Here is a 19358-nt window from a genome sequence, read left to right on the forward strand (position 1 = left end):
TAGTCAATTGCAAAAATATATTAAGCCTCTAGAAATCTTTTATCATTCTACTTAGTGATTTTTGTTGTGGATAGGTAAGGTGAACTATTGAGATGAAATGAATTTCCATCCCTCTTCTAGACAGCTTGTTAACTTCTCATTCCCTTTCCCCTTCAATCCTAGGTAAGAAACCATCTCAATTTATTCAGGTTAAAATACCCAGTATAGCTCATAGTACAACACGTGGACAGCTCAGATTTACACAGCCCTGAAAATGGATGAATGGCATTCTTTCAGTTACCTGACCAGTGTAAACTTTTCGAAGTGGTTGAGAAAAGGGATTTTAAAAGCAAGAGATTCTGGAAGATCCTGCTCTATCCTGAGTCATAGTTGTTCTCTGCATGGATCTCTGAAACTGAGCTTTTCATCATATTAGCTCAGACTACAAGGTCCTACTATCTTCTTGGGTCATCACTTCCTCAGTCATTCCTCAATACATGGCCATCACTTTGGTTTCTAGTTTCCTTTTCATAACAACAATGCGCAACATTCATAAACATTTCTTGTGCAGGGTGGCTTTTTGCTCTTTCTTTGATCTCTTTAGAGGTCTCCTTGCAGTTATCACTGAATCAAAGGACAGAGAGGGGAATGACATGGGGGTATAGTTTCAACGTGTACTACAGACTACGGCACATTCCTTCCCATTCAATACTGTGTGAACCCTTATACCAAAGCTTTTTCTTTTATAATTTTCTTTTTGTTTAAGGCAATGGGCTTGCCCCAAGGTCACACAGGCAATTATTAAGTGTCTCTGGCAGGATTTGAACCCAGGTTTTGCTGATGTTAGGGTGGGTGCTTTATTCACTGTGCCACCTAGTTCCCCCAAAAAGCTGTTTCTTATAGACAATTACTTGGGTACTTCTTTCTAAGGCTGTGTCTCATCCTCCTTTATATGGGGAAATTTGTCCCATTCGCCTACATTAATGACAATTCATGCCTAGAATGTTCAATATGGCTTCTCTGAAGTACAAGCTCAAACCCACCTACTTCCATAAGATTCTTGCAGTTCCTTTAATCTTCTTTCACTTATCTGGTTCTATTTTATCCTCAAAAAAACAGGTTTCAGGGTGGCTAGTGGTGCAGTGAATAGATCACCGGCCCTGGAGTCAGGAGTACCTGAATTCAAATCTGACCTCAGACACTTAATTACCTAGCCGTATGGCCTAGGGCAAGCCACTTAACCCCATTGCCTTGTAAAAAAAATTAAAAAAAATAAAATGGGTTTTACAGAATTGTGTCCCTGTTGTCATTCTAAGGAGCCTGTGAACTTCTGGAGAGCAGGGAATATCCTTATTTCTCTGGCGCTTAGCAAATACTTCTTGATTTATGAAAAAGTCTAAAAAAAGACAACATGAGACAACCTCAGCCCTATCTAGATAATTTCAGGGTAGTTCCATGGTCCAAAGTGACCAAAAAACTTTTAATGGGATCACTGAACTATCACTAGAAGGGAAAAGAGTCCAAGTGCCTTGTTTAACAAATGACAAAACTGAGACTGAGAGGTTCAATGACTTGCCCTGGATCTCCCTATTAAAAGGTATCTGAAAAGGAATAACAAGTCGGGTCTTCCAACACCCAAGTTCCTTCCTGTCACATCTAGAAGCCACCTGGGGCAAAGCCCACACCCTTATATGTGAAGCCTTATACCAAAGCTGTTTCTTTTGGAATTTTTTTTCTTTTATTAATTACAACACTATTTAGCCAATCAAACTACTTAGCCAATTCAACTACTAATGAACTATTTGTCAATTCCAAAACTTTTATTCTATTTTTTTTTTAGGTTTTTTGCAAGGCAATGGGGTTAAGTGGCTTGCCCAAGGCCACACGGCTAGGTAATTATTAAGTGTCTGAGACCAGATTTGAACCCAGGTACTCCTGGCTCCAGGGCTGGTGCTTAATCCACTGCGCCATCTAGCTGCCCCCAAAATCTTTTATTCTAATTGGTGATTTTTGTTGTGGACAGGTAAGATAAAATGAATTTCCATTCCTCTTTGATAGAGCTTCTTAAATTCTCATTCCCTTTCCCCATCAATAGCGTCTCCCTCAACTGGAAAGCAGATAGATACTCAGACCTTCTTGCTCCAAGTGGATGAACAAATTTTTCTCTGGGAATTGGAAGTCTTAGTCATAGGAAATAAATTGGAAATGATGATGGAGAGAAATTTGTAATTTCTTCTTCATCAGGGAAGGTGGAATGTAAGATGCAAAGATCACCAATTGGTCACAAAGACTCAAAGAAACTATCCAGGGAGTTTCCTTATAGGAACTTTGAGGGTTATGAGAAGTACGGTATGGTGCAACAGAAAATATGGCATCAACTTGGAAACAGAGAATTCCAACTCTGTCTACCCCCTCATAGCACAACAGCTACCTCTGATTGATTTCATTTGCTAGGAATTAGAGGCAGCTGATAATGCAAAAATAATGTTCTATTGGCAAAAATCTTCCTAAAGAAGAAGAAGAAGGAAGGTCCCTGCAATGCCAATCTTCAAGGAGAAGCTACAGGATCTATGTGTAGAAACTTTGCAGACAAAATTCATATCCAAGAAGAGCATAAACTGCCATTGCCTGAGATCATCTCAAATCTGAGATTCATGATCACTGCTTTTGTCCTTGCCTTAAAGCTACACAGATGCGAAAGGAGAGTTTCAGGAGTCCCAGAACTCCTAGTTCCCTGGGCCACAACAATCTTCAAAAGCAGGTGAGCACTTTAGTCTTTCTAAGTAATGATAGATACTACCAACCCTATACCTTAGGGAAGGAATGAAGACATTCCTACTAATGGTGGCCTTAGAACTCCTAGGGGAAGTGGTCTTTACCCAGGAAGAGGAAGTTCTGAGCATTCTCCAGCATGACTTCCTTGTGCAGCTGTTTCTGAGCATCGTCCAACAGGTTCCACTCCTCTGGGGTGAAGTCCACAGCTACATCCTTGAATGTCACCACCACCTAAAACATCAAAACTCAGAAAATTTACAAGATGAAACATACTTCAGAACTGATCCAGACCAATGCTCATCAATTTAAGGGAGAAAACTGAAAAAGAGAGAAGGGTTTTACCCAATCCACAAATTAAAAGAACCAGAAACATTTGGAATCTTGAAAAGTTCAATCAAATCCTGAAAAATACGTCTGATATGTTCCAGTGGAAGAAAGTCCAGCAATGTCTTAATGTGAATTTCTACTGACTATTGAATTAGACAAAGCACATATCAGAGAGACATAAGAATATGGAGAAAGAGAAAAGATCCCCTTCAACAAAACCAACATAAATGATATAGTAAGAAAAATGATGAATTTGTGAAAAACAGTCGAGAAATGTGTACTCTGGAGATCAAATGTATCGACAAAATAGAGGATGTAGAAAATATAATTCATGTTCTAAATCCCTGAAATATTAATGTCACTTTTACCATATCGAGAGATTGAGGGAGCTGAGTATCATGGGTCACAGTTAAAACATTTTATATCTTGGCTCTGATTGCTTTTATTTCTTCCTTTTCCCTACCAAACATTCATTTCTACTTCCAAATACTTGCGCAATGGAAGATGTTAAGGAATCTTTTTTTTATCAAGTTTTCTGTTTTACACTTTTCTGGCAAGGATGGAAGATGTATTTACTTTCACAGGACTATTATAATAATGTTTTGCATGACTCTACAATTTAAAAATTTTTTAAACAAATTGCATTTCCAATGACAGGGTAGTGGGGTGGAAAGAAGGGAGAGAATTTATTAATTCAAGGTTTTAAACGTGAATGTTAAAAGTTGCTTTTCTATATAACAGGGGAAAAGAAAAAAATAAGGTAAAAAGGAGACCTGGAAATAAAATATCATCCTTTGAGTTATAATTATAGCCCAAGGCTAGCTGTGAAAAAAAAGGACTATTAATCAAAGTGAAGCTTAAGATCCAATTTAAAAATATTTTTGTGGTCATGAGATGAACTAAATGTGCCAAAATCTTGTAGACTCAAAGCCAAATTTTGCAATAAAAAGTGATTACTGCAAAAGGAAGCATTTTAATACACTTTTTTAAAGAGTAAAAACTCATAAATTTATGTTAATAAATTTTAGAAAATTACCAGACAGTGAAATATACCTAAGATTATTCCTGATCAAAAAATCTCCAGGAAAACTGTGAACAAAATTACAATACTTTAAAAAAAAATAATAACTGGTGTAATATTAATGCTTCATGGATAAATAGGGCTAATATTTAAAAAATAATTTTAAAGTGTCACAACAAAATTCATATGAAAGAAAAGATCAAAATAGATGTTTTATTGGGGAATAATTAATATCTAAAGCCATTCCTAGATCCCTAGGGCAGTAGATATTAAGAAAAATATAGAGGGCAGAGCCAAGATGACAACAGAAGAAGATCCTCTCTCTGTTATTTCCAAACTTATAAAATAAGGACTCTAAACTAATTTTCGAGAGACAGATCCCACAGAAGGATCCAGTGAGGCAGTTCTCCAGACCAAGGTAACCTGTAAAAGAGCAGAAAGGCTCTGCTCCACGGGGTTAGAGGGGCGGCTGCCAGAGTGAAGGAACTTCAGCCACCTGGAGGCAGCCCTAGGGAGCTGGGAGCCGCAGCTCATGGTAGTGGGGGGGGGGGCAGTTTCCTGACCTAGACCTCGGGGAGCACCGGGCACAACTTGGAAGATCTGCGGGGGTACACCTCTGACAGAGCAAGCATATGAAGCTCAGTCTTCAGGGTACTCAACTAGCAGTGTGGGTGCAGCAGCCCACATCCAAGAACCAGAAGCAGGCGGAACCAGTAAACAGGAGCCCCCAGTCTTGACTGCTCAGCCTAGGTAGGGGAGTGGAGACTTCTGAGGTCTGTCCTCTGTACCTAGAACAGGACCGGACTATTTTTTTTTTTTTAGGTTTTTGCAAGGCAAACAGGGTTAAGTGGCTTGCCCAAGGCCACACAGCAAGGTAATTATTAAGTGTCTGAGACCAAATTTGAACTCAGGTACTCCTGACTACAGTGCCGGTGCTTTATCCACTACACCACCTAGCCACCCCTGGACTGGAGTATTGACCACAGTCAGATCCTGATCACAGACTAGGCCCCCCCATAGAACAGCAGGTCCCCCACCCACCTCAGTCTCATGTCAGAGGGGTGCGCTTGTGGTCATTCACAGACCAAATGGGAAGACAGAGCCTCACACAGAGAGATCCTGTTGGGGGGGGGGTGACACAATAATACTAAAAAGCTCAGGAAGCACCCCAAGACCAGGTACAGGCTGGGGAAATGAGTAAGGAGGAAAAAAAGAGGATAATTATTGAGAAATACTTTGTCTATAATTCCCAAGAAGGATCAAAATACTCAATCTGAAGATGAGGAAGTACAAGCTTCTGCATCTAAAAACTCTAAGAAATATAGATGTTGGGCTCAGGCTATGACAGAACTCAAAAAAGATTTTGAAAATCAAGTGAAGGACAAAGAAGAAAACTTGGGAAAAGAAATGAGAGAGATGCAGGAAAATCGTGAAAAAGAAGTCAGCAGCCTTAGTCAAGGAGATACAAAAAAATGCTAAAGAAAATAACATGTTAAAAATCGGCATAGGTCAAATGGATAAAACAGTTCAAAAAGTTACTGAGGAGAAGAATGCTTTAAAAAGCAGAATTGGCCAGATGGACAAAGAGATAAGAAAGCTCTCTGAGGAAAACAAATCCTTCAGGTGTAGAGTGGAACTGAGGAAGCTGCTGATTTTACGAGAACTCAAGACACAATACTTCAAAACCAAGAATGAAAAATTAGAAGAAAATGTGAAACATCATTAAAAAAACAACTGATATGGAAAAAAAGATAAAGGAAAGATAATTTTAAAACTATTGGAATTCCTGAAAGTCATGATCAGGAAAAAAGCCTTGACATCACTTTCAAAGAATTCCTACAGGAAAATTGCCCAGCTATCCTAGAAGCAGAGGGCAAAATAGAAACTGAGAGAATCCACTGATCTCCCTGAGAAAGAGATCCAAAAAAAACAACCCCCAGGAATATAATGGCCAAGTTCCAGAACTCCCAAATCAAAGAGAAAATATTATAAGAAGCCAGAAGGACACAATTCAGGAGCTGCAGTCAGGATCACATAGGACTTAGCAGCAAGTACATCAAAAGCTCATAGGATGGGGCGGCAAGGTGGTGTAGTGGATAAAGCACCGGCCCTGGAGTCAGGTGTACTGGGTTCAAATCCAGTCTCTGGTTGTTTCTCAGAGCCACTTAACCCCATTTGCCTTGCAAAAACCTAAAAAAAAAAAAGCTCATAGGGCTTGGAATATAATATTTCGAAAGGCAAAAAGCTTGGAATGCAACCAAGAATCAAATACCCAGCAAAACTGAATGTCTTCTTCCAGGGAAAAAAGATGGACTTTCAATGAACCAGGGGAATTTCAAATGTTCCTGTTGAAATGGCCAGAGCTGAACAGAAGGTTTGGTCTTCAAATAGAGAACTCAGGTAGACCACAGAGAGTAGAGGAGAAAGGTAAATTATGAGCGAATTAATGATGATGAACTATATGTATTCCTGCATAGAAAAATGATACTGATAATACTCATATGAACCTTCTCATTTAATAGAACAGGTAGAAGGAGCTTTTATAGATGAAGCACAGGAGAGAGCTGAATTAGAAGATATAGTGTAAAAATGGACTCAATGGCTGAAAGAGAAATGTAATGGGTTAAAGAAAAAAGGAGAGGTAGAATAGGCTAAAATATTTCATATGATTTTTTTTTATTACAATGAGCTACTGCAATGATATGGAAGGGGGGGAACCCAAGGGACAATGAGGGAACCTCTGCTCTCATCAGAGATGGTTAGGAGAGGAAACAGTTTATATACTCAATGGGGTTTAGACATCTAGAGTAAGAAGGAGAGAAGGGGGACAGGGGGAAGAGGGGGAATGTGAGTGATGGAGGAGAGGGTAGACTGTGCGGCAGAGTGGTCAGATATAACGCATTTTCTTTTTAACTTCTTGCAAAGGACTGGAATTAGATGGTCTGTCTGGGACCATAGGGCCAGGCCAGGTGGATGCTGGGCCTAAGGGGTGGTATATGGGCTCAGGGTCTCTTGGAGCCAGGGCCGGGGATCTGTCTGCTGCACCACTCAGCTACCCTACAGCACATTTAAGAGGGACAGAGTGAAAGGAGAGAGAAAATATATTATATGGTAGTGGGGAAGTATGAATGGAGGGAGTTGCGATCAGCACTGGCAACTGTAGAAAAATATCAATGTAGTTTATCATAAAGCTTATCATAAAGAATGTGATTCACCCATGACAGAGCTAGAGGTGTTGGAAAACAGACCAAAGCACATTTATTATCATTATTAATATTACTATTTATTATTATTATTATTATCTGGGGGGTTGCAGGAAAAATGGGGCTGGGTGGCTTGCATGGGGCCGCCCAGCTGGGTGATGGTTGAGTATCTGAGGTTGGCTTTGGACCCCGGTGCACCTGGCTCCAAGGCCGGTGCTCTGTCTGCAGCATCAACTGGCTGCCCCATTACCATTATTATTATTATTTTATTTTATTTTGGTTTTTGCAGGGCAATGGGGTTGGGGTGACTTGCCCAGGATCAGACAGCTGGGTGATTGTTGGGTGTCTGGGATTCCAGGGCCAGTGCTCTGTGCACTGTACCACCTGGCTGCCCTATTATAATTATAATAATAATTATTATTTTTAATTTTAATTTTTTATCTTTATTGTTCACGTGGGTCTATATTTTGGGGGAGTATTATGTTTACTCTTAAAAAAGAATAGTTTAGTAATGTATAAAAAATCATTTGTACAAAAATAAGAATAGAAAAACATAACAAGTAGATGTTAAGAAAAATATAGCAAGATCTAAAGAACATGAACTATCATTTATCAGACTATCAGATAAGAAAACAATTAACAAATAACAATAAATGAGATCAAAGTTAGGTATGAAATGGATAATTTCATTTATATTATATAAAAAATGTAACCAAGACCAAAAGGTGAGGAGAAATATTTTAAAACTTTCTCAGTTAAGGACTCACAATTAAAATATATGCAAAATATGTCAGATCTAAAGGAATACAAGTCATTCTCCAACTGAAAAATGTTCTAAAGATATGAACAGCTAGATTTACAAAGAGACATTAAGAAAAAATCCTCTATTGTGAACTCATCCAACCTTTCTGGAGAGCAATCTGGAATTACGCCCAAAGGGCAACAAAAATGTGTATACCCTTTGATCCAGCAATACCACTACTGGGCCTATACCCTGAAGAGATGATATATAAAAAAACGGAAAAACATCACTTGTACAAAAATATTCATAGCAGGCCTGATTGTGGTGGCAAAGAATTGGAAATTAAGTGAATGTCCTTCAAGTGGGGAATGGCTTAACAAACTGTGGTATAGGTATGTCATGGAAAACTAATGTTCTATTAGAAAACAGGAGGGATGGGAATTCAGGGAAGCCTGGAAGGATTTACATGAACTGATGCTGAGTGAGAGGAGCAGAAACATGGGGGTGGTGATCAACCTTAATGGACTTGCTCATTCCATCAGTATAACAATCAGGCACAATTTGGGGATATCTGCAATGGAGAATACCATCTGTATCCAGAGAAAGAATTGTGGAGTTTGAACAAAGACCAAAGAGGATTATGTTTAATGTAAAAAATATATATATATGTATGTTACCTTATTATGGAAAAAAAATTGTTATCCAAAGGTCACAAAAACGGAAAAATCTTTACAAAAAAAATCATCCACATTGTATACCATGATGGCAGCTAGGTGGCTCAGTGGATAGAGCACTGGCCCTGGAGTCAGGAGGACTTGAGTTCAAATCCAACCTCAGTCACTTAATAATTACCTAGCTTTGTGGTTTTGGGCAAGCCACTTAACCCCATTGCCTTGCAAAAAATAATAATAATTTTAACAAGTTGCCACAATGTATACAATGACTGTTTTCTGTGGGGTGGTGTGGGGAGGGAAGCAAGATTAGGGGAATAATTGTAAAATTCAAAATAATAAAATCATTTTTTTAAAAAAGCTCTAAATCTAATAATAGAAAAATGGAAATTAAAACAATCTCGAGATATCACTGTATACCTTACAGATTGTATAAACATCGAAGGGCACAAAAACAGATTTTGGAAAAGTCAGATTAGTAAGTCATTACTGGAGGAACTCGGAAATGATCTAACCATTTTGAAAAACAATCTGGAATTATGCCCAAAGGATAATGAAACCAGCAACATGAGACAGCAATATCTCTACAACTTCTATCTCCAAAGATAATTAGAGAAGGCAAAGAATTTATATGTTCTCAAATATCTGTAACATCTCCCTTTGTGGTATAAAGAACTGGACATTTTGGGAATGCTCATTATTTAAGGAATAGGGGAACAAGCTGTGGGACATGACTGCAAAGGAATGCCCCTGTTCAATAAGAAATGATGAGCAGAATGACTTTAGAATAAGACAGAGACTAAAATGAAGTAATGAAGAGTGAAATGCATAGAACCAAGAGAACATTGTATCCAGTAAAATCAATATTGTTAAAAGAGACTATTGTTAGGGGAGAGACTACATTAACATTCAAATCATGGATAAAGACAAATTAAGTGGCTTACCCAAGGCCACCCAGCTAGGTAATTGTCTGAGGCTGGATTTGAACTCAGGTAGTCTGGACTCCAGAGCCGGTGCTCTATGCACTGCACCCCCTAGTTACCCCATGGATAAAGCCAATTTCTACATAAACAGTAACAACTGACAAATAAAAGAATTAGTGGAATAATATTACATATACACATTTTTATTTCTGTTTACTGACAGATATTTCTGAAGTGGAGAGGGGGATGGAAGAAGGAAAAAATATATATTGTATTTGAGGTTTTATGTGCAATCAACTTTTTTATTATATTAAGTCATAGAAATAGTTGTTTTATTTCATATATTACAAATAAATAGGGAAATATTCTTTAGATAGTTGAGAAATGATATCTTTCTCACAGACACATGTAAAATACTTTTCCCAAGATGGTGGAGAGAAGCCAGGCCCTGTGCTGAAGTCTCCTGATCTTCCCTCATAAACAACATGAAATAAACCTCATAATGGAAGCTAAGTTAAGTTAAGAGGAAGACCTAGTGAGGAAAGCCAGAAAGAGAAGCTAGGAGAACAACACTTACCTCAGGGTCTGTCTATGGGGATAACAGGGTTGTTGTGAGTGCAAAGTGCCTACAGCCTGTGGAGGAGGGGCTAGAGCCAAACTAATCTAAGATCAGCCCTGGGGCCTTTTGCTGAGGGAACCACTTGACTATGGGAACCACTTAGCTCTGAGAAACAACCAGAGAATGGAGGCAGGGCCTTGGGACTGCTCTGGGACTTACAGGAAGGGCTGAAGAGAAAGTTCCAGACTCTAGCAGCCCCTACTGGCTGGGAGGAGATATTATATTCAGTAAGAAAAGCCTCCAACTGGTGCGGCTAGGTGGAGTAGTGGATAAAGCAGTGGCCTCAGAGTCAGGAGTACCTGGGTTCAAATCTGGTCTCAGACACTTAATAATTACCTAGCTGTGTGGTGTTGGGCAAGCCACTTAACCCATTGCCTTGCAATAAACCTAAGGAAAAAAAAAACCCTCCAACACCCCCTAATAGCCACTCAGTGAGCATAGCTTCCAGTACCCCCTACTGGCCACCTGGAGATATTATACTTAGGGTGTAAAGCCTCTAGGGCTCTCAATACCAAACCTTTGTGAACCAGCCCCCTCCCCCAACACAAGATCTTAGGAAAATGAAGAAAGGCCAGGGTAAAGGGGAGAACCATAGAAAAATTCCTAGAAGGAAAAGACCCTAATTCAGAAAGACATAGAACACCTGAGGAGAATATGATTTGGTCTCCAGCACAGAAAAATTTCCTTGAAGAAATCAGGAAGGAGTTTCAAAATCAATTGGAAAATTTGGCAAAAGAAATTGAAGAGGAAATTAACACCTTGCAACAAGAAAACAAATCATTGGAAAATACAATTGGACAAATGCAAAAACAAAATAATTCTCTCAAAACCTCAAATGAACAAAGGGAAAACTCTTACAAAAATAGAATTGATCAGTTGGGAAAGGAGTTGCAAAAGGTAAATGAAGAAAATTCTTCCCTTAAAAAAAAGAATGGATTCTATAGAAACCAATGACTTCATGAGACAACAAGAACTGGTCAAACAAAACCAAAAAATTGAAAAAGGAGAAGAAAATATTAATATGTTATTGGCAAAACCACTGACCTCAGGAATAGATCAAGTAGAGATAATCTAAAAATTATTGGTCTTCCTGAAAACACTGAAGAGAAAAAAAACATGGACTCAATATTACAGGATTTAGTGATGGAAAACTGCCATGATATCATGGAACCAGAGGGCAAAATAATTATTCAAAAAAATACATCAATCCCCTCCAGAAAGGGATCCCCAAATGAAAACACCAAGGAATGTTGTATGCAAATTCCAGAACCATCCTATAAAAGAGAAAATCCTACAAGTAGCCAGAAAGAAACAATTTCAATACCAAGGAGTCATAGGACCTGGCAGCATCAACATTAAGGGATCGAAGGGCCTGGAATGCAATTTTCCAAAAAGCAAGGGAGCTTGAAATGCAGCCAGAAAACTGAATCTTCTCTTTCAGAGCAAAAGATGGACATTTAATGAAATAGGAGACCTCCAACTTTTCCTGATGAAAAGACCCGAGCTTAATAGAAAATCTGGACTTTAAACAGGAGAATCAAGAGACACATGAAAAGGTAAAATTTTTTTAAAAAGGAGGGGGTGGGGCAGCTAGGTGGTGCAGTGGATAAAGTACCAGCCCTGGAGTCAGGAGTACCTGGGTTCAAATCTGGTCTCAGACACTTAATAATTACCTAGCTATGTGGCCTTGGGCAAGCCACTTAATCCCATTTGCCTTGCAAAAACCTAAAGAACAAAACAAAACAAAAAAAAAAGGAGGGGGGAATGGGGAAAAAAAAACCCTATTAGCAAATAAGATGAAATTGGCAATATCCCTACCTGAAAAAAAGACTTTAACAATTCTCAAGAATTGTAACTTTTAGATACAACTTAATTAGCCAGAAGAGATGGATACGCATGGCTTATTTGAGAATATGTTATTCAATAAGATGAAATTGGATATATCCTTACCTTGGAGAAACACTCTAATAACTCTCAATAATTGTAATTTTAGTAGAGAGAACAGTCAGAAGTGATGGTCACTCATTACCTTTCTGTGATTCAGACAGAATGATTTAAAAACAATACCTCCTTAAAAAGGAATAAATTCATGTGAAGAAATAAAAAGTCCAGAGATTTAATGAAAAAAATTGCAAAATAAGGTGGTTTAGTCTTACTGGATCTAAAATTATATTAAAAAGCATCAGTCATCAAAATTGTCTGGTATTGACCAAGAAATAGAGTGGTGGGCCAGTGGAATAGACTAGGTGCAATAGCAAGAAATAATTATAGTAATCTGCTGTTTGATAAACCCAAAGAGTCCAGATATTGGGATAAAAACTCTCGGGAAAATTGGAAGTTAGTATGGAAGTTACTAAAATTAGACCAAGGTAAGAGACATAAAAAACTATACTAGAAGCAAAGTAGAAGATCAAGGAATAGTTTACCTGTCAGATCTATGAAAACTAGTGCAATTTAGGACCAAGGAAGAGATGGAGAACATCATTAAAAACAAACTAGATAATTTTGATTAAATTAAAAAGGTTCTGCACAGACAAAACCACTGTAACCAAGATCAAAAGAAATGTAGTAAATTGGGAAACTGTTTCTGACAAAAGACTCATCTCTAAAATATACAGAAAACTGAGTCAAATTTAAAAAAAAAAGACAAGCCATTCCCCAACTGAAAAATGGTCAGAGGATATGGAAGGCAATTTACAGATGAGGAAACCAAAGCAATCCATACCCATATGAAAAACTGCTCTAAATCACTAATTATTAGAGAAATGCAAATTAAAACACCTCTCAGGTACCACCTCACACCTCTCAGACTGGCCAATATAACCAGAAAGGACAATGATCATTGTTGGAAGGGTTGTGGGAAATCCAGGACAATAATACATTGTTGCTGGAGCTCTAAACTCATCCATCCTTTCTGGAGAACACTTTGGAATTATGCCCAAAGGGCAACAAAAATGTGCATACTCTTTGATCCAGGAATACCATTACTAGGTATTACCCTGAAGAGATTAAGAAAAAGGGTAAGGAAATCACCTGTACAAAAATGTTCATAGTAGCTCTCTTTGTGGTGGTAAAGAAATGGAAATGAGGGAATGCCCATCAATTGGGGAGTGGTTTAACAAACTGTGGTATATGTATGTCATGGAACACTATTGTTACATTAGAAACCAGCAGGGATGGAAATTCAGGGAAGCCTGGAAGGATCTGCGTGAACTGATGAGTGAGATGAGCAGGACCAGAAGAACACTGTATACCCTAACAGCAACATGGGGGTGATGATCAAGCTTAATGAATTTGCTCATACCAATAGGCCATCAATCAGGCACAATTTTGGGATATCTTTGATGGAGAATGCCATCTGCATCCTGTTATGTAATTCTGCTATATCTCATACTAAAGGTTTCTGCTTTTTCTGGATGTGATTTCTCTCTCATCACATTCAAATTAGATCAGTGCATACTATGCAAATGATATAAAGACTAACAAACTACCTTTGGTGGGGGTGGGGGGAGGGAAGCAAGATTGGGGCAAAAATTGTGAAAGTAAAAATAAGCCTTTGTAAAATTAAAAAAATAAAACAAAACAAAACAAAACAAAATATTTTCACCAAAAATTTAATTCTTCCTTCTAATATAGGTTCCATTGGATTTATGTGCTTAATAACCATTTAATTTAAGATAATCAAAGTTAGTCATTTCACATTTTGGAATATTCCTTATTTCTTTTATGGTTTATAAATTCTTCCCTAACTGGAATCTGATAGGTAAACTATTATTCGCTTTGCTAATTTGTTTATGGAATCATCCTTCATGGTGAATTCCTCTAGGCATTTTGCCCTTTTCTTAGTCCACAGTATGGCTAGTTTCTGCTATACTGTGCTGCTCGAGGTTTACCAGTAGTTTTAGTCAAAGAAAAACCTGGATTGGAGGGTTTATCTGACACTAGATAACTATTGTCATTATGAGATGCTTATGGAGTCTAGTCCATTGATCCATCACTCTACTACGTGGAAGATGGTTTTGATGATTGCTACTTTGGAAAGACAGTTTGAGGGGGTGGCTAGGTGGCACAATGGATAAAGCAATGGCCCTGGAGTCAGGAGTTCCTGGGTTCAAATCCGGTCTCAGACAATTAATAATTACCTAGCTGTGTGGTCTTGGGCAAGCCACTTAACCCCATTTGCCTTGCAAAAATCTCAAAAAAAAAAAAAAAAAAGACAGTTTGAGAACTCCATGGTGGATAGCCTGATAATTCAGGCAAGAAGAGCAAGTCATCTGTTCTTTGGAAAAATTCTGGCAGAGTAAAGTGACATGTGAAAGCCCAAACTATCTTTCTGGTCTCCTTACACCTTTTCTTCCTCCCTGAACCAGGACCCCTGCATTTGACTAATCCTTCATGAAGGCATGCCAGACTCAGTGACTGTCCAATGGTTGTTTCTCCAGGTGGGAATGTTATTCTCCTCCCCTAAGATTCCTTCAAAGCAGCAACAAAAATCTTTCTTTCTAGGCAAAAGACTGTTGATCTTTTTTTTAAATTTTATTTATTTAAGACAATGAAATTAAGAGTAACTTGCCTAAGGTCATACAGTTAGGCATTTATTAAGTGTCAGAGGCCGAATTTGAACTCAGGTCCCCTTGACTCCAGGGATGGTGCTCTATCCACTGGGCCACCTAGCTGCCCCTAGAATGTTGATCTTTAATATCTCATCGCACACAATTTTGGGATATCTGTGATGGAGAATACCATCTGTATCTAGAAAAAGAACTGTGGAGTTTGAACAAAGACCAAAGACTATTACCTTCGATAAAAAAACCCATTATCTTATTATGTAATTTTGCTATCTCTTATACTTTATTTTCCTTCCTTAAGGATATGATTTCTCTCTCATCACTTTCAACTGAGATCAATGCATACCATGGAAACAATGTACAGACTAACAGAATGCCTTCTGTGGGGGTGGGGGGAGGGAAGCAAGACTAGGGGGAAAAAAATTGTAAAACTCAAAATAAATAAAATATTTCTTTAAAAAAAAAACTCATCCAATTACATCAAAGGTCCCTGAGTGTGCCAATATCCTGAAGGGGGCACTTCACATTTGTGGAGGTCCTGGCATAACTGAGAGGGACCTCCTTTTAGCTCCTAGCCCAGTCCTGAAGTAGGGGCCTCTCCCTTTTCTTACTGGATATGCCAGAGGTGGCTTCTTAGATCCTGTCTTTTGATAGTCAATAAGTATAAAAATCCCAATTTTCATCTGAGACTGGGTTCTCTCTTATCAGACCCTCTCCCCCCCCCAGGTTGATCTGTGGATAGACTGCACTTACCTGCGGTGGAGGACTATATCTCCCAGGGGCCATTCCCTCTGGCTTTGGTCTCCCTGCTTGGGGTATGTCTGGGTCCTCTGAGGAAGGAGAAGGTTCCCAGAAGGGATGAGGTCTCTCTCTTTTGCTTCCTGGGCAAGAGGCTGACCTATATGGAAAAGCAGAGATTAGGGTTCACAGACCCTTGACTTCTCCTCAGGGGAGAGACTCCAAGGGAAGGAGAAAGACTAAAGGTAGGGTGAGGTTTGGAAAGCAACTGTTCCCCTTCTTCTTCCTTCCCTTTCATCCCTCTCCCTTTCACCAAGATCCTAGAGAAAGCCAAGAAACATTGGAGGTTGTGGCCACCCAGATGGGATCAGGTCAGAGTTTCAGTGGCTCCTGATCAGAATTATTCTTTCCAAATGTCCTCTGACTTCCTTACATCCTACCTCCTACATTAAGTGTAAAAATGAAATTTCTAAAACTTTTAAATTCTCATCCAAACTTGGTTTCTCCACCACTAAACCTGGTAAGTAGATTTGTGTCTCCCAGATATAAATATGAAGCCTGATTCGGTCTCTATGACTTATCCAGGGTCCCCTCTAGGTGCATCTGCAAGTCTGACTTTCTCAGTTGAATCACCAATTAGACAAAGACCATTCTGTAAAGATAGGAACCTGACCTCTTCACATTAAACAAGATAAATTCCTCTATAAACTATCATTTTCTTTTGTTGAGGGGGTGTTTTTGTAAGGCTTCCCCAAGTCACAAAGCTAGGTAATTCTTAAGTGACTGAGACCATATTTTAACTCCAGACCTCCTGACCCCTGGGACAGAACTCTATCTACCTAGCTGCCCCAATCTATCATTTCCTTTTGCTTTATTTTTAATTGAATAATGAAGGCTAACCACAGGATCAGGAAGAAAGGGAAGGGGAACAGAATATAGGGGATAAGAGCATAGATAAAACCTTAAATTCCCAGTAGATCATTCTATTGTTTGATACCAGAGAACCATCTACTGAGATCCTATTTTCCAGGAGAGAGGTAATAGCTTTTTTAAGTTTAAGTACTTGGGGCAGGGTGAGTCCTTGTTTTCCAAATCTAAAGGAGAACCAGATCTTTCTTTCAAATGATAAAGGTTGCAATTCTTTTCTGAAATAAAGAAGACTTGACAAGTCTTCCTTTCAAAGTCTAAGGAGCAGAGGTTCCATTCCTTCCAATAGCTAAGACACATCAACCTCTGACCAGGTACAGCTGTAAAAACTTAAACTAAATTATCCTTTGACAAGGAACTTTGTAAAAATCAGGATTAAATATAACTGGATCAGAGCGACCCTTGTCAAAATAAAATAAAATTCTCAAAATTTTACTCCTGGTAAAAGACTGAATTTATTAGTGTAGTGAGTTTGCACATAATAGATAAGAAATTAAGAGAATGGATATCTCCCCCTGTTGTTATTACAAACTCTGGAGGATGAACCAGATGCTGGGAGATAGGTCCAGCCAGGAAGAGACCAGAGTTTTGTACAAGCATGACAGTCTCTGAGCACTGGGGCTACTTAGAAGGATAGGCCACAAGGGAAGGAAAGAATTTAACCTATTCTCTGTTTAAACAAAAAAGTTCTACTCTTTCCCAGTTCAGGTGTGGTCATTACTTTCACATAAAGCTTAGAGATAAGATGTAAAAGAAAAAAATTTTAAATGTCCAACTAATATTTTCTGTCATTATACTGGAACACTATTTTTTTTAAGGTTTTTTTTCAGTGTTAGGGTTCACACCCTCCACTACTGTCTGATGATATAAGCTCCAGAGTCAAACTCTGATGAGATCAGCTCCAAAGTCAAATGGACAGAAGGCGGACATGATTTTTTTTGTGGAAGATAATTCAGAATAATGTTCAACTGATCCCAGGGACAGTGCTCTTTACAATGTGTCACCTAGTTGCCTTAGAGTTGTTTTAATTTGCGTTTCTCTAAAGAATAATGATTTGAAGTGTTTTTTCATGAGGCTATAGATAGCTTTAACTTCTCCATCTGAAAGCTAATCATTCATATCTGACCATTTATCAACTGGAGAATGACTTATATTCTTATAAATTTGACTCGGTTCTCTTTATCTTTTAGAAATATTTCCTTTATCAGAGACACCAACTGTAAAAATAGTTCCCCAGCTTTTTACATTTCTTCTGGGTTCTTTTGTTTGTTTTTAGATTTTTCAAGGCAATGAGGTTAATTGGCTTGCCCAAGGCCACACAGCTAGGTAATTATTAAGTGTCTGAGGTCAGATTTGAACCCAGGTACTCCTGACTCCAAGGCCGGTGCTCTATTCATTGTGCCACCTAACTGCCCCATTCACTGTGCCACCTAGCTGCCCCCATTTCTTCTGTTTTTGATAGCATTATTTTTATTTATGCAAAAAAGCTTTTTAAATTTAATACAAACAGCATGATATTTTGCATTTTATAATATTCTCTGCCTCTTGTTTGGTCACGAACTCCTCTCCTCTTTAGAGGAAATAGAGAAGCTATTCCAGGTTCTCCTAAATGGCTTGTGACATCACCTTTTCTGTGGAAATCATGGTCCTATTTTGACCAGATTTTGGAAGAGGATGTGACATGTTGGTCTATGCCTGTTGAGTTCTTAGCCCAGAAAGTGGAATCTTTGGATTTACCTAACAGTACTTATTTCTGTCATTAACTACAGCTTCTTCTGTACCTAATCTGATCTACTGCTCTTCCACTCTCTTTCGTAGCCCAAACCAAACAATTCTGATGATGACCACTTCATAATAGAAGTTTAGATCTGGTACAACTAGACCTCCTTGCTTTCAATATTTTTTACTCTTTTTTCTCGCTCTATAAAATAATCTTTTGGTAATTTGACAAAGCACAGAATAAGTAGATAAATTTGGATGCATTGTCATTTTTATTATGTTAACGGTCCTTGTCCATGAGCAATTGACATTTTTCCAATTGTTTGGATCTGACTTTAAGTGTTTTCATACACAAATTGTATTTTATAATTATTTTCATATAGTTTCTGGGTTTGTCTGGCAGATAAATTTCCAAGTATTTTCCATTACCTACAGTTAAATAAAATGTATAAATACAGTAATTTCAAACGGCAATATTTTATAAAAGCAATTATCTTTATTAATAGGCTCACTTATTATCCATCTTCAAAGAAACACAAGCAATAAACCATTGCTCCCAGAATCCTTTTTTAAAATAACATTTTTACCTGATTCTCATCCAATTTGTATATATTTCTAGAGATATTCTAAATTTCAAATGTAATAAACAACATACACAAAGGTAATAATTAGATATAATTACCGGAAGGAAGAAAGAAAATAAAGAAACTTTTAAAAGTATTTTAAAATATATTATAAAATACAAAGCAACTGTTACAAAATCATACCAGAAACCATACTAAATGCTATACCAAATGCTACATCAGCATTGGTCAATGCAGCCATTTCCATAGACATAAGAGGGTGGTCTACGTAGCTGGCAGCATCTCTTACCTACAGACCATTTCTTTATAAAAATAGGCCTGATACTGAATACAATAGTAACAGTGCCCTGCTTTCTTCTGCCATGTTTTGGACTCACTGGCATTTTTGGCACTTCCAGCTTAACTCTTCACCCCACACACACACATTCAAATTGCTGCCGTCTCCTCATTGATGTTCTGGGATGTCCCTTACTAGAGAAGACAAACAAAAATCCCATTTCACTCTTTTTTTTTTTCTGCACATACCACATCATTGCTCTCTTTAAACCTGGCTAGTCCCCCC

General features: G+C 38.2%; 1 protein-coding gene across 7 annotated transcripts in view; it reads right to left on the bottom strand.

Moving 5' to 3' along the window:
- Positions 1–19358, bottom strand: part of LOC141512178 (uncharacterized) — a 46773-nt gene that overhangs the window by 21466 nt on the left and 5949 nt on the right. For 4 of the 7 annotated variants that reach the window (XM_074221049.1, XM_074221026.1, XM_074221030.1 and 1 more), the window contains 2 exons: positions 15582–19267; positions 2859–2985 (listed from right to left, as the gene is read on the bottom strand). In XM_074221049.1, the coding sequence (XP_074077150.1) occupies positions 2859–2985; positions 15582–15614 (160 nt within the window). In that variant the 5' untranslated portion in view covers positions 15615–19267. The remainder of the gene's footprint in view (positions 1–2858; positions 2986–15581; positions 19268–19358) is intronic. The other 3 variants (XM_074221043.1, XM_074221044.1, XM_074221038.1) reach the window with 2 other exon arrangements.

This window comes from Macrotis lagotis, chromosome 1 (assembly GCF_037893015.1).
Source record: "Macrotis lagotis isolate mMagLag1 chromosome 1, bilby.v1.9.chrom.fasta, whole genome shotgun sequence".
Lineage (NCBI taxonomy): Eukaryota > Metazoa > Chordata > Mammalia > Peramelemorphia > Peramelidae > Macrotis > Macrotis lagotis.